The sequence below is a fragment of the Sturnus vulgaris genome, chromosome 2 (assembly GCF_052056855.1).
Source record: "Sturnus vulgaris isolate bStuVul1 chromosome 2, bStuVul1.hap1, whole genome shotgun sequence".
Taxonomy (NCBI): domain Eukaryota; kingdom Metazoa; phylum Chordata; class Aves; order Passeriformes; family Sturnidae; genus Sturnus; species Sturnus vulgaris.
Genome location: NC_142244.1, coordinates 95070872 through 95096017, shown reverse-complemented (window position 1 = coordinate 95096017; position 25146 = coordinate 95070872). Strand labels below are relative to the sequence as shown.

At 39.1% G+C, this 25146-nt stretch overlaps 1 protein-coding gene across 1 annotated transcript in view; it reads left to right on the top strand.

The window, feature by feature from the left end:
- The window catches only part of COL4A2 (collagen type IV alpha 2 chain), a 137842-nt gene that overhangs the window by 77625 nt on the left and 35071 nt on the right, over positions 1-25146 (top strand). The window contains exons 5-18 of the mRNA XM_088159341.1: positions 10573-10707; positions 10789-10833; positions 12955-13071; positions 13825-13896; positions 15436-15471; positions 15564-15626; positions 17928-17963; positions 18617-18658; positions 19174-19248; positions 20362-20406; positions 21586-21648; positions 22390-22434; positions 24462-24515; positions 24774-24962. Coding sequence (XP_088015467.1) covers positions 10573-10707; positions 10789-10833; positions 12955-13071; positions 13825-13896; positions 15436-15471; positions 15564-15626; positions 17928-17963; positions 18617-18658; positions 19174-19248; positions 20362-20406; positions 21586-21648; positions 22390-22434; positions 24462-24515; positions 24774-24962 — 1017 coding nt within the window. The remainder of the gene's footprint in view (positions 1-10572; positions 10708-10788; positions 10834-12954; positions 13072-13824; positions 13897-15435; positions 15472-15563; positions 15627-17927; positions 17964-18616; positions 18659-19173; positions 19249-20361; positions 20407-21585; positions 21649-22389; positions 22435-24461; positions 24516-24773; positions 24963-25146) is intronic.

The window sequence follows — 25146 nt, the reverse complement described above, 5'->3', positions numbered from 1 at the left end:
GAAATCTGAAGAAAATGTGTGGGCACTCTTGGCCCCCATTATTGCTACCTCAAACTGAGTCTACCAGAAAAACTAGATATTTTGTAATTGATCTGGAGAACCTTCAAGTTTATATTCCACCCTTGCCCCTCTCCAAGACTGTTATCACAAGTTTCATTCACTTTTTTGGGTAGATGATACAGAGCTATTTCCTTCATGATGCAAAGGAAAATATTTTTACTCTCCTTCTGCCTGATTTCAAAGAAAAAAACAAAATAAGAAAGACTTCCCAGAATCACAGAGAGTTGTCTGAGTAATTGGTTGCCATAATACTTTCCCCAAATAATTTGGCTTCCCTAGATGATCATTCAGCTTGATCTAATACTGCCAACTTGTAAAAACTTATTGTGAATCTGTTCAAGGAACATAATGATATGATATAAAGACAACTGTTGATAATTTTCAGTATTTCTATTTACTAACTGAAGACTTCTTGAAGATTACAGATTATTTAGACTATTTGTTGATTCTGGAGATAAACCCAACATGAAGGCAGGCCCAGCTTATCAACCATCAAAGTGATTGCATAAGAATATTTGTGACATTAACAAGCCACATACACTGGAAGGCATAAGGGTTGATTTAGCTTCAGTGTAAGCTGACTCAACAGTAGGTTTCAACAGAATCCCAGTTACTGAAATTTCTAGAGCAGTTGCATTGATGCATCAAGGTTGGGAAACCATGTAGAGGAAACAACTGTACAAACTCCATTCAGATGATATCACAGCACCCCACTGCTCTTGAGACTGTCTAGAAGGGTTAGAAGAAAAAAAAGATGTCTCTGATTCTGTATCAACAATGACTCTTCATATTGCTGCACACATCTGCCTTAAAGCCCACCATCCTTCCTGGTGGTTCAGAGCCAATCATCTGGCCTTGTTGGGAACTCGGAGACTGTCCCAAACTGTAAATTCCCATGACCGGAGTGCGAAGGTCTGTTCTGAGTCCCTTGTACATGCTGCTAGAACATGTGTTCTGGGCTCCCATGTGGAGAGGGTATCCCAGTACACAAATTACTAAAAAGTCACAGCCTCTGTAAGAGAATTAAATTCTTTCTGTAGTTAAACCAGCCAGTAGTAACTTCTATTTGCATGATCAAGTCAGTTTTGATAGCTGTTCCCACCACAAAAATAGTTACGCTTTTGTTTAAACAGAAGAACACAGAATGGAAAAATTGGCATACGATAGGCTGAACTCCTGCAGGGGTTTTAATTTTCACATACTCTTAAACTCATGGAGCCTAATGAGCTTAACATTTTGGCCAGTTACACAATTTGGAAATTTCAACAGTGAATGGTTTTTGGACCGAAAAAAAAAATGTTCTCACAAATATGAAAAGTGAACAGATGTTACTATTGGTGCTTCCAACGCCTACTGACAGAAAACATCTGTGTTGAACTTCCTGAATTTTAGGATCTTGAGAACACTCCCACACACCGCTGAAAGCCATTTGAAAGCAATTGCACTGGCAGATTGGCTCTTGTGGCTATGACTGAATGTTCTAACTCAAGCAGGTGCTGGTTGTTGTCTTGCCTTGAGAAGCCCAGCTAGCCAAGCAGCAACCTTAGAGCTATCCAACTGACTGTGTTATCCAAGTTTTTGGCAATATGTGTGAAGTATGCTTTTAAAAAGTCCCAGAAAGCAGTTGATCTTAATATTATGATGGTAATAAAATGAATGGAATGAATGAAAAGAACTTTAAAAAAATATTTTTGATGGAGATACTAGCAGAGTAGGAAGATTGCATTGCATTCTATAGTGCCCTGGAAATTTTTTGGCTTTTTGATCTTGTAAAAGCCCATGTTGAATGAACAGAATTTTGTTCTATAATGTACTCATTATGCTAAAAACATATAAGGCATTTGCTGTCCTCCAAGTGCTTAATTATATATTTAATAGGCATCATGACCAAAGTCTGCTCCCTCACATGAGTATGATGCAGCACATGTCACAGAGTAACTGGGAGTTCCCTGCTTCCTCCTGCTCCTTGTCCACACCCATCAATGTGATAATTGTCTGGTTATAAGAGCATATTTGGCAAGGTGATCATCCTCTCTGGTGAATTTTTGGTTGGCTATCAAACTAACCTTGTCCAATTAATTACATAGTAATGAACATTTGACAATTATAAATCAATGTCATTTTAGTGTTCTGTAAAACATCATTAGCTCATTCAAGTTCATTCAAGTTCGGTCAAAGTTGACATCTCCAGATTAAACTTTAGTTACCTCTTTCTCAAAAAGATAATTTAGCTGGTAGTCAAAGGGACAGTATTTATATGTCCCTGAAGTAGGGTTTTTTGTCTTAGCTTGGTAGTCTCAGTTTAACCAACATAAAGTGAGTAGCTATGTTAACTGCACTTCGGGTCTCAGGCTAACATGGAATAAATGGATATGTTTTTGAGCACACACTGTTATCATCTGATTACTCTTTAATGCTGAAATACTTCTAACTTCCAAGAAAATCCTACTGTTTTGTACTACCAGCAGCAACATTTCTGCCATATATTGCCTGCCAGGTTAAGTAAGTGTATTGCATTTATATCAGCTGCCCTTTCATGCAGCATGGTTTTTATTTCAGTCTTAATTCTAACTGCTAAATCCACAATTTCAGGGCTTGGTCTTTTGGGGTATTGCCTTCTTGCACAGTTTAGAAAGCAATGCTGGAGACCTGGGCTCCTTTTATAGACGCTTAAGAAAAATGGGCACATTTAGGTGCATTCGTTTGACTTAGTTTAAATATCTGCATTAGGATGTCATGCCATGAGGTATCATCTGTACCTGATGGGAGCTTTTGATGACTACACTGCATGTAGATAAATGTCTACATCTGTTCTATAAATATAATACTTTAAAAAATTCAGTGCCTTTCAAGTCATTCCAAGTCTTCTCATGTAATTAATTCAGTAGAGCATGCTTACTAGAGAGATATATTTGCTAATACATGTCTTAATTCTGTTCCTAAATTTCCTAGTTTGTCTGTTTGGCCATACTTCAGCAGAGATTCTGCTTTGTACTTTCAAAGATATCCCCTTACTGAGTCTGCAAACAAAACCACCCTTTGCCTCTGCCCAACGCTTCTTTCCCACAATTTGTCCACCTTCCTCTTCTCCTTTCCTCTATGCAATAACCTTTTGAAGGTTTAGTATGTGGTATGTATCTCCTGTGGTTTTGTCTAGACTTACCCTTTCTGATGCTTTTCTTTGAGAGACCATTGCTGTGGTCCCAGTATTGTTCTTACTACAGCAGCACTGCAAAGCACGGAAAGCATTTCTGACATTTACTCCTGTGTATTTTGTGACATGAAGAAACTATTAACTGGTTCTTTTGAGTTCTTGACCTACATTCCAGCATATATTTACTTTTGCACATGTTTTATCTTCTTGGGTGACATAGCAGCTTTCTGGAAGATCACAAATTAGATCAAACCGTGGGAACAGAAAACAGTACAAAATTATTTCATTACTGAGTACAGAAAAGGGATGTGGCTTCTGGTAAAGGGAATGCTTTCATAGTTCTTTTTTTTTAATGAAGATTTAATGTGTATTCCTTCCTTAATGAAAAAAAAAAAAAAAAAAAGAGAAATCCACCCTTCTGCAAGCTGAATCACTGCTCTGGAATTAATGTTAATGTCATTTGGTCACCACTGTCCTGAGAGAAAATGTCGTATGTCCAGACAATGAAGTTAAAAGAACAGCAGATTGTTACCATGCCACTAGGCTGAAATAGCCTCATTTTTTAGTAATTTTTAACGAATTTTATAATTTTTTTATTACTTTTGTTATAAATAAAAAAAAACTTGTTAACAAATAAGAAGGAAAGTATTTTCTGAGAATAAGAGCTGGAATGTGAAACTCTAGCTAAATAACCTCCTTTAAAGTGGCAAAACAAAAAAAAAAAAGTAGAAATAACTGTTAGTTATGTAGGTTTTTTGTTAAAGCTTGCAGACTCTCTCAGTGCCACTCCGTGTTTAAGAACTGAATATCACACTGCTTAAGAGAAAGGTTTGTTTGATTTGCTTATCAATATTCTAGTTAGACAACAGAAGTCCCATCTCCTCCTGGTACCATGGTACACTGGTAACCATATTATCAAATGTCCTAAATATCAGAATAAAACTCCCCTTTTGGTATCAGTGTGGTGGCAGAAATTAATGCCAGCGCTAAACTAATAATACAGAAGGTAAATTTGAGAATTTTCAAGGCTGTGACAGTAAATGTAAATTTAGCAATCCAATGAAAAATTAAGATATAGTTTTTCTCATTTCTCATAGAAGACCAAGTTTGCCTACTACACAAAATATAGATTGAATGACAGAACACCTTCACTTCAGGTAGCCATGCATGATGCATTTAATCCCATTTCATTTGCACTTCCCCGGCTATCTCACTTACAGACATTTTGGCAGAAACCTTCTGCTTTTGTTGCCTCAGACCTCGCTCAAGGACAGTTTGACCCTATCTGAACTCCTTATCAGATTTCCTGAAGGCTGTGCCGTGGTCTGGAATCCTGCACCTGCAGTGGTGGGGGCTGCGTGCAGCAGCAATGGCTGGTGCCATCTAGTGAGGAGCTTCTGCGTGCTCACTGCAAGCTGCTGCAAGGCGTCTGTCTCGTAGGAAGTAGTCATCACTACAGTCCTGAAGACACAGAAATAAAGTGACATGCTGATATGTTTAACAACCAAGCTTGCACGAACTTCAGGATTTTTTTCTCTCAGATGATCTTTTTCTCCAGTGGCTAGCATTGGTTGTGTTTTGCCCTGTGTGTTTGTATTTCCTACCCTTCCGTGGATCACTTAGGTGGAATTACAAAAGCGTTCAAGTCTTGCTTAAACAAAACTCTTGAGTTGCTGAGGTGGATGGAACCATTCAAAGTACATCATCAATGTAAACATAATGATGGAAGGTACAGAAATATTCCATTTTCTTCTGTGTCGTGGTAGGTGTTGTACTCACCAGTGTCTGAAGATCTCTGGAGGTCTGTCTGTGCTGGGCAGCCCCGTGCCACCAGGAGCAGCTGCTGAGTCAAACCATGCCATGGCAGCAGGTGCTCCATGTGGTCTGCTTTCCTCTGCCTCTCAGCCCGAAGTGGTGCAACCCCATAGTGAAGTATTTCTGACCAAGTGTGCACTTCATGGAGCTGAACCCCAAACCCTTCCCCTAGATATTCCTCTCTAATACATTTAATCCATAAACTCCTAGACAACCTCCTGGAATTATGCTCTGGCAGAAATGCCAGGTGATATGTCCATCCTAGTCTGACTCTGTGTGACACAGCAGGGCTCTTGAGGTTCTTCCTTGTAGTTTATATTTTGGGGGTGGCGGGAGCACGAAGATCATACATGTTTATTTGTGGTCAGTGATTGCTTTAGTGCACTACATCCACTGAAACCACCTGAATGAATCACAAATTCCCTACATTTACACCTAGTTTTCCACATTTTGCCAACAATACACTTAAAAACTTTTCTGTTTCTTTCTTGTGTGCCTGAGGGTATGTCTTTTCCTGGGTTAGCACTTTTAATCAGCTCAAAAGTTGCTCATTTTCCCTATAAATTATTTTATTCCCTATTGAGTTGCTGTCTGTTCCGCTTGCTGGTCTCACTGAGTAGGAGTGCACTGAGGTCCTTGCTGTCACGTCCTTTCCCCATCTGTTCTTACAGGGACCGTTCCAGACTAAGAGCTCTTACAAAAAATCCCAGCTCCAACTTGTCTGTTAGGGTCAGATCACCCTTCCCGCAGGAAATGAACTTGTCCTTTCACCACTGACCTTTTTAAAATGTCAGGGAATTAACCTCCTTTTTTTTTTTGTCCACTGTTAAAAGAAATGATGGTCTACAAGGCTCGTTTCCATGTGGGGAATACTGAATCATCACATTCCATGTACCAGAAGCAATTGCAAAATGGCTATTTGTAATGAAAGATGGAGAAATGGGCTCAGTGGCTGGGAAGCTCTGTAGAAAATCTGATTCTGTCTCCTCTTTATTGCAAATCAACAGTTGTCTTCCATCTTTGTATCTCCACCCTGGTAGGTGGATTTCTCACCAATTCATAATTCCTGTGTTTTAAAACCTTTGGAGCAGGTACTGTCATTTATTGCATCTCTCTTTGTATAGCAAAGAGAGCAACATTTGGTTGCTCTCAAAATTAGCACACCCTCCTCTGTCAATTTTGTTTCCACATTGCAATTTAACAGTAAATTAGAAGGAAGAAAGTATTGCAGCATGACATTTCTTTCATCTGACTGATCATGAAAGAACTGGAAATTAAAGTTCAAGCTGCAAAACATGAACATTGAGTACGAATTTAAAAGTCTGATCAGGATCTTCTTACATCCACTGGTACTTAATTGCAAAATGTAGTTACTGAATTCAATCACAACCTCGGCAGCATTTTCTTTCATGCATGTCAGTGGACACAGGACAATGTATATATAACATGGCAAATATTTTCTGGGGAGATTTCCTCCAGGCTTTCTAATTTCCATCCTTTACTCCTCTCTGTAAATAGTTTTTTCACAATATCTGAGCTGGCCACAATAATTTTGTGAGACCTCTTCCAGTCAGCTGAAGTTGCAGGAAGAGCAAAGCAGGGACTGCCTGTTTAGGTGTGTGTCCTGACATTAAGAGCTTTGTAATTCAACTAAGCAGTTGTGGAAGTTTTCTATAAAAACAATGAAAGAACTTCTTGTTAATCTTCAAGATATTCCCTCAGCCCTCTTTTTCCTTTTCTTTTTATGCACTCTCTCAGGAGTGCTGACCATGGCATTCCACACACACTTCAGTGAGCCTCTTAGCACTGGCCTCTGGTAGGTGACATGGGGTAATGGTGCCATGCTCTGGATTAGGGAAGAGGTCCAGTTCACCCTAATGAAATGGGAAGGGCACTATGGGCCAGAGCATGTGCAAAAAAGTACTTCATGAGTTTTCTAAATTATAACATGGATGATATCTTCCCCTAGGCTTGTTTTTTTTGTTTCTTTTTTAAGACCTGGAAATTTTAAGTAAAGCACAATTTTACAGCTTTAGAGAATTTTCTAGGATTTCTGACACACAGGGGTATTTGGGACTAAGAATTGAGTCATGCTTTGTTTGACTGAACCTTTCAAACTGATTGTCTTTGCTTAAATCTCCCCGGTGACCTTTGCCAAAGAGAGAATGTTCTTAGGTCACTTGCTAATGAAAAGGGGACATACTTGTCCAACAAAAGATCTAAGATAAAGAAAGCAGAGTTAAAGCTGACATGTCTGAGTTAACGAAGGTTAACAAAGTTAATTCAGTTAACAAGCCAAGGTACTAATTGGCTGAAGAATTGCACAAACATTGTCATGATATTAAGTATTTCCCTAGCTCTGACTCTAGCCTTGTGTTAAACTAGTCCTATGAGGATCTATTCTCTTGTCTTTATATTAAATAACCCATATTCCTCATCAAACAAACTACTAGATAACTACCAGGAAAGTTTGGAGAAGGGGTGCTGATGCCCAGTCCTCTTCCATGTTTTCCCTTCCTTGTTTATTTCTTCCTCCACACCAGACAGGAAAATGGGACTGGAAGTGGGAGAGTGGTATCTGATGTAGGAATTAGGGAGGTAACCATGGAATACCACCTCTGAACTGTACAGTGCTGCATGGTCCCTATAGAAAGCCAGGCACAGATTTGAAAATTCTCTACATAACCAGCCTTTTGTCAGAAGCTGCAATGAAAAGCTTTATGTGTTCTACCTGCAGACAGCTTCCTTCTAAAAGCATGTAGAGGGGCACTAAAGAGATGGCTTGCTTATCTCAGGAGGATGAGTGGCTTTTGGAATTTAAGTAATTTATTCTGGCTTTCAGGTACTCCAAAAATGAAGTGGCATTTTCAGTGCACAGAACCCATGCAATCCTTTCTTTGCAGAAGCAACTGAAACATTTATTTTCAGAAATTAAATGCAACTGGACCAACTCAAATCTCTACAAATGAACTTGAACCATTTTTCTGTGTTCTTTAATGGATATGATTCCATCCTTTTTCAAGCTTTTTAAAGGTTCCTTTTTAGGTTTGAGTGCATAAGGAAGAACAAACTACCTTAAGCATCGAATATTTAAAGGCTTTATAATAAAATTTAAATATTTTAATATTTTTGATTGCTATTTGCCTGAGAATTTATATAGCTCTCCCAAAAGAACCCAAACAAAAACAAAAAAAAGATCACTGGCTCAATTTTTTAAATGAATGAATTGTCTATTTCCCTAAAAAGGCAGTTTCATGGGGCATGCTCATATGTATTTTGTGAATTCCTGTATACTTAATTTTTGACCCATAGTAGGTAAGAAAAGTGGAGAAAATATGGCATAAGAAAGATTTTCCTGATCTTGGAACTCACACTGAAAAATTCTGGTTCAGATTTAAGTCATTATTCTACTGCTTTTAAACAGCATGTTTCCATTTGAGTCAGGCAACTCAGAAAATGTGTCTACTATGATCTGCACCTCCACAAAACAAATTTTAGGAATTCACTGCATTTTGAAAAAACTAAAAACTACTGCTGGTGGAGGTAGATGCATTTGTAGTAGCCAGTGGTGCCTGACATAGGGAAATGAGCAGCTGCTTGTTCAGATGCATATGCCTCATGCCAACATGAGTTACTTTATGTTTTAGATGTATTCCTGTAATCTTTGTTCCTTGTTAATCTGAAAAGACATTGGCCTCTTTGCACTTAATATTCCACATGAGCAGACTTGGTTTAAAAGGGGGGGATGCTGTATAAAGTCAGGTTTGGTTGTAAGCACAGGGAATTCTCTTTCACACTGACAGCTCAAACACTTAAATTCATGTTGTCCTTTGGCACTGCTCCTAAACCATCAGTCTTATCAAATCAGTCATAGCAGCAGAGCAAAGGATCCATACTGTATGTACAAGATCTACAAGATCCATCCTGGTGGCTTGTCCCAAGGAGCTCCCTGTAATTCAGCCTTCATATAGGCTCATTCCTAGTCTTAAGGACTTGCACTCAGTTCTGTACTTTGTTTGGCTGTGTCAGTTTCTCAGTATGGACTCATATGATGTGATAAAATTAGATTTAAAATATAAAACCTACCCCAAGTGTTGAGACAACCATTTTACATGGAAGCAGTGTGGAAACTTGATTTGTTTTTGAAGCTACAAGCAAGCTGTGTTTCAGTCATAGCATTGGTTTGGGGTCTGTGGTATGAAGACAACTGTAGCACAGATAAATGTTTATTTTAGATAGTAGTTGACTATGAAGGTTTTAAAGTGTATCACAAATGGGTCTATGAGACTAAAATAAATTTTGCCTAATATCAGTAAGGCATTGTTCAGTATCTTTGGTACAACTTCCTGATCCAAAGAAATTAGGCTATCTTCAGGTTTCTTTTTTTCAAGTCCCCACACTGCCCTCTTTCCACCTCAATGGCATTAAAATGAAGTTGAACTCTGAAACAGGAATTGCATTGAGCTTCTAGCTCTTTCTTTGACGTCATGGGCAAGACTGTAAGTATTTTATACTGAAAGAAGGTAGTATTTTTAATCAGCTTTTTGTATAAATATATATGTGTTTGTTCATGGTTTGTTGTAGTTCTTCTCCATTGGGAGATACTGGAGCTGTTCCAGCCTGGTCTCTGTAAAAAATCTAATTGCATTTTAAAAACAACTTTCATTAGATTTGGCTTAATTTGAATGTCTTGTTAAATGTCTCTTTGCCGCATTTAAAACATATTTGTCCAGAAAAGATTGCAGCAATGTACTATTAATGTCATCAGTGCAGTGAGTACATGCGAAACATGTGTGCCTTCAGTGATGCTACGTCTGGAAAGATATTCAAATACTTCAGTTCACAGATCTCAGACATACTGTCACAATCCATTACTTAAACCACCACTGTGTCATTTCAAAATTGTTTTTTCCCCTTTTGAGCCTTGTGATGTTGGCAGCCAACAGGGATTATTTTTAAACAATGGTTGAAGTGGCGTGAAGAGCCAAACCAGTGCTGGAAGGGAGAATGACCAGGGAGCCCTGTGTGCAATTCTTCAACCTGGGTGGATCCATGCCTGTCCCATTATGTTCGGGCTCCACTGCTGAATAGAAATATTGTCACTAAAGAGGCAGAAATTCCTGCATTAAATATCAGATGCCACTTGTAATAAGTATGGCCAATAAGCAAATTTCACAGTAAAGTATATTTTACTTGTTTGGGCATCATACATTGTAGGAGAATCACTCTTGAGAAACCTCATTCCAAAGAAAACAGCTTTTCCACAGAGTGGCCATGAATACTGAAGTAGTGAATATTGATTTGAATGCTAATATCCATGTGTTAATTTTATGACCACATGTGCAATATAGTCACAGCTGCTGGAGTTTCTCTGTGTGGTGTTTTAGATGACTTTTATCAAAGAGCCTGGCCTACTGGGATGGAAAGAAATTCTGTGTTTATTTTTTCTTTGAGAGATTGACTCCATTGCAGCAGTGATAACTTATCCAGCTTCATGCATCACAACTGTTCCTATGTAAATGCTGTTTTATTGTTTTTATCAGGGCCAGCCAGGACTCCTTGGATCACAGGGATTCACTGGACCACCAGGATTGATGGGGATCCCAGGAGTGCAAGGTCCCAAAGGTCACAAAGGTGAAAGAGGATACCCAGGAATAACTGGACCTAAAGGAGAAGTGGTAACTTTTGAATATCAAATATTATAGCTAATAAGCAAAATGCTGGCAGAATATAATTTTAATTGTGCTGTTTCACTCTAGGGACAAAGAGGAGTCACTGGATTCCCCGGGGCAGATGGCATTCCTGTAAGTAGTGGGTTACTTCATCTTTAAGAAATCACCAAATGCAAATATTGCAGGCTAGCTTAAACCCTTTGTACTTTAATTAAAATGTCTGGGTTAAATTCTGCCTCAGCCACATACACACTTTTCACTAAGTACATTTGCTGAAGCAAGTGGAACTGCAAATACACAACAAAAGAGCAGAATCTGTGCTCCCTCTCATTCCCTCACATAATTAAGGTCCATTTACTTTGTCCTATGGAGAAATTCCCTTGTAAAAGGGGCAGAAAAGGATAGAAACTTCCTGTGTCTCTGGAGGTTACCCAGCTAAGTATGTTCTTTTTAAGGAAAGACCTGTGACATAAGTGCTTCACAACTCTTAAGCTGATGAACAAAGGACACGAGTTAGTCATTCCTAATTATTTCTGATTTGCAAAGCTCATATAACAATCAGTGATTTTAAGAATACTAACTATGGTTAATTTGCTTTATAGCTCATATGGCATGCTTGAGATTGTCTTAAAAATCTTACTGAGCACTAAACAGTGTAAAACTTTGAACAAATTGACCAGGTCTATGAAACTGAAACACTCAAAGAGGAAAACCGGGTAAAGTTCACAGCACAGTATTTTCCCAGCCTACACTTCTTTACATCTTGTGTCATAAAATAACAAAGAAATCTGAGTCACTGGGATCCCTGGACAGAGTTCCCAGGCTTGGGTTTCCTTTGTAGTGCTCCCTGACACCAGGGCCCTGCTTTGCAGCCCACGCATCCACATCCACTCTGCTTTCACCATCTTTTGTTTCCAGAAGAATTTCCTATCAAGTTTCAGGGATTTCTCTCTCACAATCTTCCTTGTCTCCCTCTTTCTCACTCTTTAAGGAAAAAAAGACCACATTTGCCATTTCTATTAACACTCCTGAGCCAAGGATCTTGTTCATCTCACTGCATCATGCTGAGTTTCTAAGCACTGTAACATCCTGGGAAAGCAGAGTAAATGGCTCTCCTGTGAAGCCCAGTGTTGCTATAGCTGGACTGCTCCTCTTACCTGGGCATATTTTCTTTTTCAGCCCTGGCTCCCTGACCTCTGCACATTGCATTGTGAGGGACAAATACCTTCAGACAGAACTTGAACCTGCGTTTTCATTGTATACTCTCTTCAAGCTCCCCTGCCCTTCAAGCACCCTCACATTTTCCAACCATTTTTTTCACTGACCATGGGAAGGCAGGTAGATAGACACCTGAACAAACCACAGTGGCACAGTGCTAGGTTGTGGGGCTGGGAGCCAAGAGAGAATGGTGGCAAGACTGACTCTCTTCTGGGATGAGGAGTGCCAGTATTTGGAGGAGCTGAGTAAGGACATGGATATTCTTCTGCTTTTTCTAAGTAATGGAGCAAAAGCAAAGAGAAAACTCTTACTGTAGATAAAGGAGAAGGGAGAAATGTTTTATGTTAGTTTCTGGGTTTTTGTGACTGAGCCTGCTAGAACAAAAAGAGCTGCCCAAGTGAACATTAGAACAGGCTTCTCATCAGCCTCACTGCAAACTAGAAGCAAGAGCAGTTAAGGTGAATGTAGGAACAGCAATGAAAATACAGTTTGAGACAGGAGTAGCTTTTCAGAGGGTCTGTGTCAAGATCTTGGAGTGCCCCCAGCTCTCTACCTTTGAGCCCTGCTGTTTTCTTCCGTAGTCACAGCCTCATCATGATACTCAGTCTAGCTCCAACAGCATCCTTGACTTTTTTCCTTGGCTTGGAAGCTGTTCAAACTCAGTGAGGAACATTTCTTCCCACTCTTCCACCATGAAGCACTGAAATGCTTAACAGTCCCAGTTCTTGGTGGATCCCTGCACAGCAGCCTCATCTGGCTTAGTTCTCTGTATAACAGAGCCTGCATTGAACATAGCTTTCTTACCCTTTCTGAGAGGTCCTTCACTACTCGTTTTTTCATGCTGTCTGGGGCATCTGGTTCAAGCTGCAGCTATATTAAAAAAAAGGCACTGTCTGTTTCTGTCTTTGAAAATCCTAGTTTCCCATGGATCCAAGCCTTGGGCTTAATGTGAGAATGTCTAAATACTTTGTGACTGCAGGAAAAGGAAAACTAGAAACAGATGGATAGATAAACACTTTTTTTTTTCCTCAACAGGGTCATCCAGGCCAGCCAGGACCAAGGGGGAAACCAGGTCATGACGGCTGTAATGGGACAGCAGGTGACCCTGGTGACTTTGGAATTCCTGGAGTCTCTGGTTTCCCTGGTAGCATTGTAAGTAGCTGGCAGTAAGTGAGAATCTGAAACTAAGAACATTGCTGGAGTGAGTTTCATTCACACGTGGATTGGGTTAATGGGACATCTCTTAATGAAGGGAATGTGGGGCATTTTGGCCCAGCAGAGCACTTGTGCAGGCTCATCATGGACACACTGCACTGTCATTGCATTGCAGCCAGGGCCAGAAGGTCTGCTCAAACCTATACCTGTCACACAGGCCTTGCAGAGAGATTACTGCAGGAAAAAAAAACCTGTACAGTTTTAATCAACAGTAATAAAATATTAAACTCAAAACTACTGATGAAAGTATCCTTTTCTTCCCTGCCCCATGGCCAGAGTATTGGCTTTTCATGGTGAGATACACAGGATCATGCAGAGGTGAGCAGTGGGGCTCCTGGATTAACATGGGCACATGTCAGCCCTGGGAAGTGTAGCATCAGTTCTAGCTAGGAGCTGCTACTCCATAATACCACTCCCTGGTGGTTTCTCCCAGGAATTGGGAGAAACCAAAATGGGGGGTTTCTCCCCAAAATTTAGGAATTCATTCTTTTATGTACTGTGAGGGTTTACACTTTTTTCCTAAACCATAAATTTCCAAAGCTAGGCATAGCCTCTACCTCCAAACTGCAGTATACTTATGTACACTTACAACACCAACAAATATTTTTCATTTCACTCTTAGCTGTTTGCATGTTAACATAGATGGTGTGAGAGCTGATACTGTGTTTTGGTTTTTCTGGTCACCTCCAGGGAGTCCAGGGGCCCAAGGGCCAGAAGGGAGAGCCGTACATCGTAGCCCCGGAGATCATCAGCCGACACAGGGTACGCCTGCAACTCCCTGTTATTCTTGCCCAGTGCGGTTTTTCAGACATAGAGAGTAAATTTTTCTTATACTCTGATGGGCACATCCCATGAGGCCCACTTTGATTCTGTGTAGGTTTTGAAAGGCAGCTTCTACTTTCTCTGGTCACAGTGAAGTTTATATGATGTCTAAGGGAAAAAAATCTGAATTCAGTTATTTCCAATGAATGTCAACCTATAGGTGGATTGTGAAGGCACTGTAGATGATGTAGGTCAAGTATTTCCCTCTCTATTCTATTGACTCTATTGACTACCTTTGTGTCATGCATGGCAAGATCCTTTCTTTGCCATAGGTTTGTCCGTTGAACGTTTCTGGTTACTATTAGCACCTTTCCTGTAAAGTTTTCATGCAAGTGTTTGATTGACTTAGGGTAAAATATCCTTCAAATTTTTATTGAGGTATTTCGTAAACCTCAAGTATTCCAATGGCTGCTTTTACTGTGTCTAATCCTTAAAACGTTTTTTGTAGTCGCTTGCATCTTTTTCTCATATATATATAATTTTGCATAATTTGAAGGTATAAGAAGGAGATAAGTGATTACATACATAGAGTATAAATTGTGGCTGATTTCAAAGCTACAACTGAGCTATACTCAGCACAGAAGGGATCTGCTGACTTTGTTTGTGTGTATTTTGTGCCAACAGTAAGTGCCAAAATAGGAATTTCTCTTGGCATATTTGTAAGTTGCCTGTATTTTCAATGGAAACTTCTTTTCCTTTTAGAACATCTTCAGATCTGCACTGTTAGTAATCAGGAGTGATTAAGTAATGTTTAAGAAATGCTCAACTATATTGTAGCCAAGGATGGATACTGACACCTGCATTCATTTCCGAAAGTACTTGGTTCCACAAATTATTCTGTTAACTAAACTCGAATTAACTAGGTAGTTAAGATGCTACTCAAAATGATTGAAGGTGTTTGGACTGAATAACACATTATTTATGTGTGTTGAAAGGTCCTTGGGCTAGAACATTTTTGGATCTAATTTCCAAAAACATTTCAGCATGTACTGAAGTTAAAATATGTGGTCACTGAAAACAGTATGTTCCAAATGCTTTTAGTGACTCAGAAGAGAATCAAAATGATTCAGTAATTCCCATGCAACTCACAAAAATGAGCTTGGACATTTCAGCTAAGGTTATAGCCCTAACTAAGCCACTGGATAGGTAGGATTCTTCAACAAAAAATTCAGGGTGGTCTACTGTATAGTTCAGCCTTGTAGTTTGAATCCCTAACTTCACTAGCCAGCTTTGTACCCTGCTACTCTACTGCATACAACTAAACCATATCTATAAAGTATGAAATCTGTGTGGCCCACATTCAGTTATCTCAACATCTCTATGGAATGCATCTCTATGGAAGGGTTTGAGTAGCATTGCATGCTATAATTAGTTGTTTGAATGAGAAAAAAAAATAATGAGCAATAAAAAGATTTTATTCAATTTTGTATATAGAATTTATTGCATTTTTTTTACTTCTATGGTTTTGTTTTTTCCTAGGGAGATCCTGGGGATTCAGGGTTCATCGGTTTTCCAGTAAGTAGTGTTACAGTGGATGTGATAAGTGTCCACAGTAACTAATATCAGAACAGCACTTATTGATAATTGGTGGATTTTTTTATTTAAAGGGACCTCCAGGTACGCTGGGTATTCAAGGACCTATTGGTCCAAGAGGACAGCGGGGAAGACCAGTAAGTATATTTTAATTATGTTCTCTAGAAAATTAACCAAACAGAAGAATTATCTTAGCAAGTTCCATGATGTTGGATTGTAACCTAGGTTACAAATAGCAAAGAAGGTGTCAATGGATATAAAACCTTTTAAAAAGCACTGTGAGATACTGAGGGATAAATACTGCAGAAAGAGGTATATGGGTTTTTGCCCTGTGCTGTCAGAGGCTTTTGATTCATATTGTATTTTTTTAACCTTCTTGGAACATCTCCCTACACAGAGTTATCAGAAATATAATGACTTGAGTATGTTATATTTTCTGCTCATCATAGTTATGTATATTAGCTTTCTATACTTCCCACAGGAAATTGAATGGTATTTAAAATGCAATTTTATTTTTAAACTATTTTCAGTAATTTCTTTCCAAAATCATAATTTACAGTATTGATGTTGACAACTGTGTCAGTGTAGTTCTTTGAGAAGACTGTGTTCTCTCCAGATACAATTTCTACATTTTTTATTTTCATGGTTAATAGCTTTATGGGTGAGAAGCAGTTATTCAAGTTCAATAGATTTAATTTTCTTTAAGCTTCTTTTATTCTCCTGTAACGCAACTTTGTAGCATTTGCTTTTTTCATTATTTTGTCAAAATTTACTTTGGATCTGCTTTACATCTCTGATCTGAGGGAAAAAAAATTAACTCAGGGCTTCTCACTCACAGCCTCCATATCTGTTTGCGGGGACAACCCCCCCTCCTCCCACCCCCAAAAAACCCAAACTAAACCAAACAAACGAATGAACAAACAAACAAACAGACAAAAAAAAATAACCCCACAAAAAAACCCCAAAAAACACCACAAAACAAACAAAAGAAAAAACCCAGAAAAACAAAACCTAAATCCATAGCATGCTAAGCCTTTCAAAGTTAATTTTCTTCACTGGCCTGTTTTATCACCTGGAGTAAACCTTTTCTTTCTCACTGGTCCTCCTGAAGGGAAATCAGTCCTTTACTTACTATTTCTTTAGAGCAAACCCACAGAAGTCCATGAGCTTCACACAGGAGCCCAGCCTGCAGTGACTCATATTCCCAGTGCTCTTACTTGGATGTTAGGAGTGCTGTGAACTGTGCATTTTTGGAGCCTCTGTCTTGGGGAAGCCCCACAACTACATCCCTCTGGTTACCATACTGGCAACATCACCTTTGAGCCAAATACATGTAATAAAAGAAATAAAAGACTTTATTTACTGCCTTTGAAGCTATGACTCACCTGTGAGGGAGATCCAGGAGCACTTCACAGGTCTGAGTTGCATCACTGCTCTTGTCTAAGTGCTGGGTGGTGCAGGAAGGCAGCCATGGCTCCCCCAGGTCCCTGCAGGCTCCCCAGGCTGAGGGATTCCCTGTGCACTGCATCTGCCCACTAAATCAGGCAGTAGCTCACAAATTACTCAAGTAACCAAAATTGATTCAAAAGCAGGTTTTTTTCAGAACAAGTCTAGTATTTATGCACACAAAGGTACATAGCAAGGCTATGTATGCCTAAAAAGTTCAGGTCTCACCTCAGTGTTACTATCTTTTCCTTGCAGATTAGGCTTGATTTTGCATTATGCAGCTAGCATCCCCTTCAGGGCTCATTAGGTGGACAGTTCCATCTGCAACCTTCTCTCCTTTCTATGTCACCCATTCACCATGAGCTGAACAGCTCAAGCTTCTTATTCACCCCATCTTTCCCTCATTTGACAGAGTTTTAATGTGTAGAGCCCTTTGGAGACTCTTAGCTACCATAACTGACCAAAGCAAGGGAGATTGACTCATCAATTAATGGCTTTCCTACCTCTTGTAAACCTCTGGCACATACATTTCCTGTTTTAGTTCCATTTTCCACCATCTTCTTTTGATTTTGTTCTGTATAATCCCAAATAGGTAATCTGAGATGCTTATGGTAGTTCAGCTCCCTTACAGACCAATACAGTACCTAAACAGCAGCCCAGTGAAGCACTTAAAGATGTGCTTAACTTTAGGTATGAGCTTAAAATGTTGCTTAGTCAGGGTCCAAAAGCACAAGTTCTTATTAGTTGAAAAATGGGTTTTCCTTGTAGTTAAGCTGGGTAACTGTCATTCTGTTCAGAAAGATTACAATGTGACCTAGGAAGGTATTTTTCAGTAAATACAGCTAATATAGTAACAACAGCACATGGGATGCTGAGGAATACACTCCCTACTAACAGACATCCTTGGGTTTCAGGCAGAGAGTAGCTAACCTCCTGCATGCATTGACTAGAAAGCAGCAAGTAACTTGCTCTCCCCTATTGTGCTTCCTCAGGGACCACCAGGACCCCCAGGGCCCCCAGGACCACAAGTAAGTCTTTGTGTCAGAGTCATTAATGTTGATTTTGTGTTGCTGAGGTTTATCCAAGGCCTACTTGAAGGCAGTAAGACAGAACCACGGGCTGCACCAAAGGCTGTGTAGCACAAGAGTTTCTGTGTTGGCTGCATAACATGGGAAGTTAATCTTACACTGAGATCACCTACCCTGAAAAGATTAAACCAGTTCTAGAGCCAGATTTAATTTGCTACTGTAGTCACAGTAGCTTCCCATGAATAGAGAATGCTTGCAGTCTTCACAATATTCAATTTTATTTCCATGGAAAAAATATATGAGTTCATTGTTCCAGCCCATTTAGATGTCTTTATTTAGCATTCAAGGCTATTAAAAATCTTGCAGAAGAAATGGTTGATCTTTTAATTGCATTACTCAGTGGATGACTCAAAGAAGAACTGGTAGCATGAGATTTTAAATAGAGTTGTCTTTCTAAAAGTTTAGGTCTGTAAAATTACTTCTAAAGCTATAAAAATACTTCAAGGTAAACCTAGACTATTATTTGATTGCAGTTTTTCAGTGGTGTCATACAGACTTGTAAGCCTGAAAATCCCTTTAAGCATGTTTAAATTTGAATTTTAGACTAGATTAGAGTTGTACACTTGGTAAACATTGACCTATTGTTTTTGCAGGGCAACAGGGGCCTTGGCTTCTATGGAGAAAAAGGTGAACAGGTAAAGAAAAACTAATTAATTAGTATCACTAGTGAAGGGCAGGTGGATGTTATCTGCTATTTATAAATGAACATATTTTGAATACTCTCTTCATTTGCAATTGCATTATATAATTATAAGAGAAAAATGAAGTATAGGTATGAAAGTAATTATAATCTCTATAAACAAACCCCTGCATGTCTAGGTCTCTCTGTGCTCTCTCATTTACACTGACACAGAGGTAACACTTCTGAAATTTATAAAGCCAGGCCATTTTATGTAATGCAATAATCTTTGCTGTTGTTCTGGCAACACACAGGGCAAGAGCAAATATTGCTATATGTTAATCCAGCACAAAATTAATATATCTTGCCATAAATTTATTTGGTATGGCTGTATATGGTTAAGAACCATACTCCCAGCAGGAGCGAATCTGTGGTGCTCCTTTGATTGAAGTGTCCTCGAGCCTCTGCTGATCAACAGCTTGAGCAGGTATTAGAGCTGTTAGTAAATATTCCTTTGTGTTTTTCCTGCAGGGCCCCCCAGGTCCTCCAGGTCCACCAGGGCTTCCTACAAGAGAACTGATGGGTGTCCCCTCTGACAAGCACAAGGTAACTAAGAGGGTATTTTTCTGAAATAAACAAGGAACTAAGAACTCTGCACTACCAAAAGCAAAATATTGTACAAACATGCTTTAACATATAAAGCTTAAAAGATTTCAATATATCAAGAGAGAAGTCTGCTACTTTCACAAGCTTGGATCATACAGTATTTATTGAAACTATGGTGGCTTAAGTAATTCAGAAGTTATTTCTCAAGTTTAGAGGTGCCTTTGGCACACTTGTTCTTTTTGTTTAAGCATGCAACTACTGGCCATCACTCACATCTCAGCAGAAATGCCTGCTAAGGAACCATTACTGTGTTTGTTTTGGTAACTTATTTATGTGATGCAGATATTTATATAATGAGAGTTAAGGCTTATTCATACATATTGGAGAAATCCCCACATGCAAGATGCAGTTTATTCTCATCTGTTGCTTCTTGCTGGGAGCAGATGCAATCACTTCCTGTATGTCTATATTCTGTATCAAACACCAAACTCCAGGCCAGTTATTTTTCATCCAATATTTGAAGTTAGAAAGTTTATGTGGCTCATACGACTTCTGCAGTTAGATGTGTAAATTGCTATGTTACTGAAAGATCTAAAAATACTTTTAATACTCTGCAGTCTGCCCTAAATAACATACATGCTGAGATTTTCATGACTAAGCAGAGACACCCACCACAAGTGAACTATTTACCTGGAGAGTTGTTATATGCAATGGAGATATCATCAATATAGAGAGTGGAATTTAGGCTATGATTTGTCTTACCCTAACAGGAGCTCTTGATCACATAATTCATAGATAATCAGTAGGTAAAAATGGGAGTGTGTGCATTTATTCAAAGGCATTACTTAAGCACTCACCACCCAGATATCTCTTGAACAAGCCTGGAAAGAGCTCAGCATTCACATTCCTAGAGACCTTTTCAGAAAAATTATCAAATATTTCTTTAAAAGGAACTTCTTATGAAAGCATTCATTTCATGTGAGAAGGGTATGAATAAAGAACAGCACAAGAGTAGTGTCTTTTGTCTTTATCAGACATTTTGTGTTGTATGAAAGTTATTGAAATGCGAATGGGAATGTCAAACCTATCTGAATACTATTTCTTTATTGTTAGGGTGAAAGAGGAGACCCTGGACCAAGAGGGGAAGCTGGAATTCCAGTAAGTCATGTGGAGAAGAACAAAGTCAAATAATAATATTGGAGTTAATACTTGTGCACTCTTCACTGATGTGATGCAATATAGATGTGTTATAAAGAGAGACATCAGTTCTAATGCTTCAGAAAAAATGAGCAACTTGATGTGTAATAACTGCACAACACCATCAGTTGTTCTCTCACTGGTTTACTGAGATAAGATTTTCCCTCACACATTTTTTATTTTAGTTTTAATTATTAATAAATCTCTTTACTTACTCTTCTGATCTATGTTTTAAAATTTCACTATATTTTATTAAATAAGAATATATGGAAAAATATTTTAATTATTTTTAGCCTACTGTCCAACACATACAGACTTTTTGTCTCATGGTTTTTTAGGTCTGTTGAGTAAGTGGGCAGTAATCCCATATGTTGCTGTAATTTGTAAAGCTGTCAACCCAGCTTGACTGAACATGGTTTAGTTATAACTCATAGACAACCTCTAGACTGACTAAATAGCTTTGCCACTGAGTGGTTCCTTTTGACTTCCCAGAGGGGTTTAAAACACAGTCTTTACCAAGCAGAGATGCCTCACTGAGCATTTTGTAGAGCTTTATTTTCTCAGATGGTCTGGTCAGCAGCTCCACAAGGTTATGGGAGAAGGTCACATTGTGAGCCTTGATGCCCTCCATGTGTGGTTGCTAGCCAGTTCTTCAGCTGCTGGTCATATTTTACACATGTAGGATTTTTTTTAGCCATTAGGAAAACTGTAGCTTATATGCTGATGTAGCAAAAGAGGATATGTGTTTCTCCCTTTCTTTTGTTTTGTACAGTAGGATGGATAGCAGCATGCCTGTGTTTGCCAAATAGCTCTCAGTTTGGGCAAAAGCTGAGTTGCTTAATTGGTTGTATAGCTGAATAACTGCTTTGGCTCTTCTTCAGAGCTGCAGACACAGAAGAAATAAAGGAGATGATAGGAGGGAGACACTATCCTCTCTCTAATGGCCTGCTCCTGCTATTGTAATGAAGCAAGCATGTTACACTTAATTTTAAGGACAACAGTTCTTTCACATGCAGCTATTATTAGATTTCCCTTGTGTTACAATGATGCTTTCTTCCTGTTTAGCTTCCATAAAACAGTGTTGCAATTATTTTGCACATAATGAAGAAATACGTTGAATTGACATGCAATCTTTCCTAGGGTGTGCTTCTCTTTCCTCTCGAAAAAGGTGAAGAAGGGGTAATGGGCTACCCAGGACAAAGGGTGAGTCACTTATTAAGGGTAGAATTCCCTCTGCTGAATGTGTGGATCTGAGCTGGGAGTTTGCCTTCTGGAACAAAACACAGATGAACAAATCATAGAAATTATAGTTCTTCAGATCGATGGGTTTGGCCAGCTCAGAACGGCCTGAAGCAGAAAGTAAAAAGTTCATTTTGAAATGGTGGTGGGAGGAGAACCCCACGGGACTCACAGGTGTGCCAAAGAATGGCAAGGTATGCCTTGTGCATCTCTCACCTGCAGCTGTGCTCATTAACCACAGCTGCTGTCCTGGTCCTCTGCTCAGACTGTTCTTCCCTGTTCCCATCTGTAGACCATGGTTAACAAAATGAGTCTGACTCCACTTACTGGTGGACTCGAACAAAAATCAATCTAAATCTTCCTTGTAGCATCTGTGACTGTTTGTTTTGGGGCAGTATTTCTGAAGTGCTTAAACGGAGTAAGAACAGTACTGAAAATACGTTTTTTTAAAAGATCTCAGTCATCTTTAAAATTGTTATAGTCGATTTACAATGTATTGATTAAGAGAGAAAAAATAAAATACCATATTAGATTTCAGACTTGTACTGTTTGCACCATACAAAAACCTAATTGAAAACATACCTGAAGTATGACTGTTAGAGTTTTAAGCTGTTAGATTTATTTTATCTAATAAATAATAATGGTTCTTTGCCACGAGGTGTTAGAATGTCATTTTATTTTGTTAATTTTATTGTACTTTCATAGGGACTGCCTGGCATCAGTGGTTTTCCAGGACTCAGTGGAGAAAGAGTGAGTATTTCATACAAGGCTGTTGTTTCTAATACATATGTAGACAATCTCTCTGAAAAGTAAACTGTAGAGGACAAATACAGCCTGCAATTACACTAGCTGTAGTCTAACAAATATCGTCTGGGTTCAGCCATCATTCTAATTTTGGGTCAGTTCTTCTTCTCATCAGTGAGAAAAAAATTACCCTATGATTAAAGTCCAGTTTTGCTTAAACCATGAGCATCTTTTGAGAGCACTACAGGGAGGTGTTGCATTCACTCTTCTAATTACTGTGATTATGATTTCTGTAATTTTCCTGCTACAAGCAGAAACTTTTTTGAACAGCTTTCAGCAGATGTTGTTGAGATGTATGGTTATCTTGGATATCACAAAGGGAGAAGAGATGGAAACTGATAAATATACTACTTAAATCTCTATCCCCATGGAAACACACCCAAATATTTAAAATAGAATTCTGTCAGACAGAGGCTTTCTGTTTGGTCTCAGAAAAAGGCTTCTTTAGTCAGCATTAGAAATCACTTCCATGAGGTAAATAGCTGTGGGATGCATGATTTTTCCATGCTTTGCCATCTTTAGTTGTTTAAAGATTTGTCCTGCCACCAAGGCATAACAATGATAACATAAAACACATGGGACATGAAAGTACACGAAATCTGAAAAATAACATTTGCACAGCTACTCTGTCCTGGTGGTATGGAAGGGAATTGCTATTAGTAATACATACATGGAGAGGCTCATGCAAAACCCATTAAAGCCCACTGGTGACCTTAACATGGGTTCATGCTCCAGTCAGATGAGAGCAGTGGCTGCTCCTTTTTGAGGATGAATCTTGGCAATAGTTTTAACAGAAGGTACATTGGTTTGGATGGACTATCATTGTATCATGTGTGTGTGAGAGGGGACATCCTACTCTATGTGCTCTTTACAACCTCATTTTTGTTGATTTTTGAGTGATTTTATTCTTAAGAAAGAAAGAAGGATGATTAAGTCCTGCTAGCACACAGATAAAGTTGCAGTCAAGTAGGAAGCGGCTGGCTTTGCTTTTAGACCACCAGCTCCACCTAGTGTAAAGAGATTTTACACCTGATAATCACGAGTCTCTTTTTCCAATGGTGTGATGTACACTTGCCGTTATGGAAAAGTCTCTGAAATGTGATCAGGTTTGCAGCATCTTGTTGAGAGCTGTAGTATTGTTAGTGCTTCAAAACTACTTCAAGAGTGACTTACAGAGCTGGTTATTAACATTCAAGTTCTGGGTAAGAGTTGTACCCACTATGAAACCCGAGAGATGCTGAGATTTAAAAAACTAATAATCTAATTATAAGTGTGAATTATGCAAAACTACTGGTTTCAGCAAAACTGTGTTACTTGACATCAGTTGTTGATCTGGACACTGATTTCTGCTAAAAGCACACCTTTTTAATGCCAGCCTCTTTCCAGAGTACACATAAACATTTTCTGTAGCGAGCAAAAGTTGTCAAAGAGCTGAGTAAAACACACAGAAGAGATGATCTCATCTCATCAGCATCTCTGAAATCTGGTTGCTTCTGAGTTCTTCTCATTCAGCCCTTCTTCAGACAAACAGTCTCCAGCCACCTGGAAAAGAGCAAAAAAGACCTGTGTACTTCAGTGCTGTTTCACTGCTCACTGTTTCCAGTCCAGTGTCTACTTTTAATGATTCTGACTCATTTAGTTTTCTTGCAGCAGTCTGGTGTGGTCTGGCTGCCTGGCCCATGTGTCTCAGCTTCAACTAGCATGGAGGGGATCCCCTTTTCTCCTCCTGCACCCTGCAGCATCCATAGAATGGTGTGAGTGTAGGTGCTCCTTCCATATGCACCACCGCCAGGCTTGACAGAGTCTGCAGCACAGCAGGTCCCTTTGGCTTTTGGCAAGAGTTAGGCTTGGTCCAAGAGGTGGGACATCAAATGACAAGGAATCTTATTGGTATTACAGGAACTGCTACAGACCAAATAATTCTAGTCTGTCTTTGATAAAGGAAAAGTCAATCATTTTTATGTATATTACAGGGTTTTCCAGGATTTGATGGTCCACCTGGTGGCCATGGTCCCAGAGGAAGCAAGGTAATGCTTTACTTTCATCTGCTAGAAGCAATAAGCCAGATGTCATTTTGCTTTCTTTCCTTTTCTGTCATCATGTCATCATGTCATCGTAGAACCAGCTGTGTGGTTTGTTAATTTGATATCTTAGAGGTTTCTTAAATGTCATGTCAATGCCTTTGGTAATTTGGGGTTTTGTGTTTCATGGGCATACCTTTCCATTTTAAAATAAATTCTCTGTAATAATGTGCTTTGATGTGATACTTCAACTTCTGTTGACAGGGGGAGCTGGGCGAGATGGGTCCTCCAGGGCCAGATTCCTATTTTCCTTCCCGCATCCCAAGGAAAGGTACATCTTCTTTGCTTATTGTTTATCTTAGCTGTTTTACTACCTTCTGCATAGATCAAAAGCATGACATTCTGAGAACTCAGCTCCTTAAAAAAATGTTTGCTAAAGTGTTCCAGAAGCTGTAATTGCCTTCCAAGAGAGTGCCCTAATCACCTTTTTGCAGGCAGGTGGTTTCTTTGTCTCTCCTGCTGGAGCTGGATTGCTGTACAAAAGGCTTCCATGCATGCCTGTATCCACAGAGAAGAAGCAAGCAAAAAATCCTGTGACTTTGTTGTCCAGCAAAAGGAAGAATGGGAGTCTGTCTTC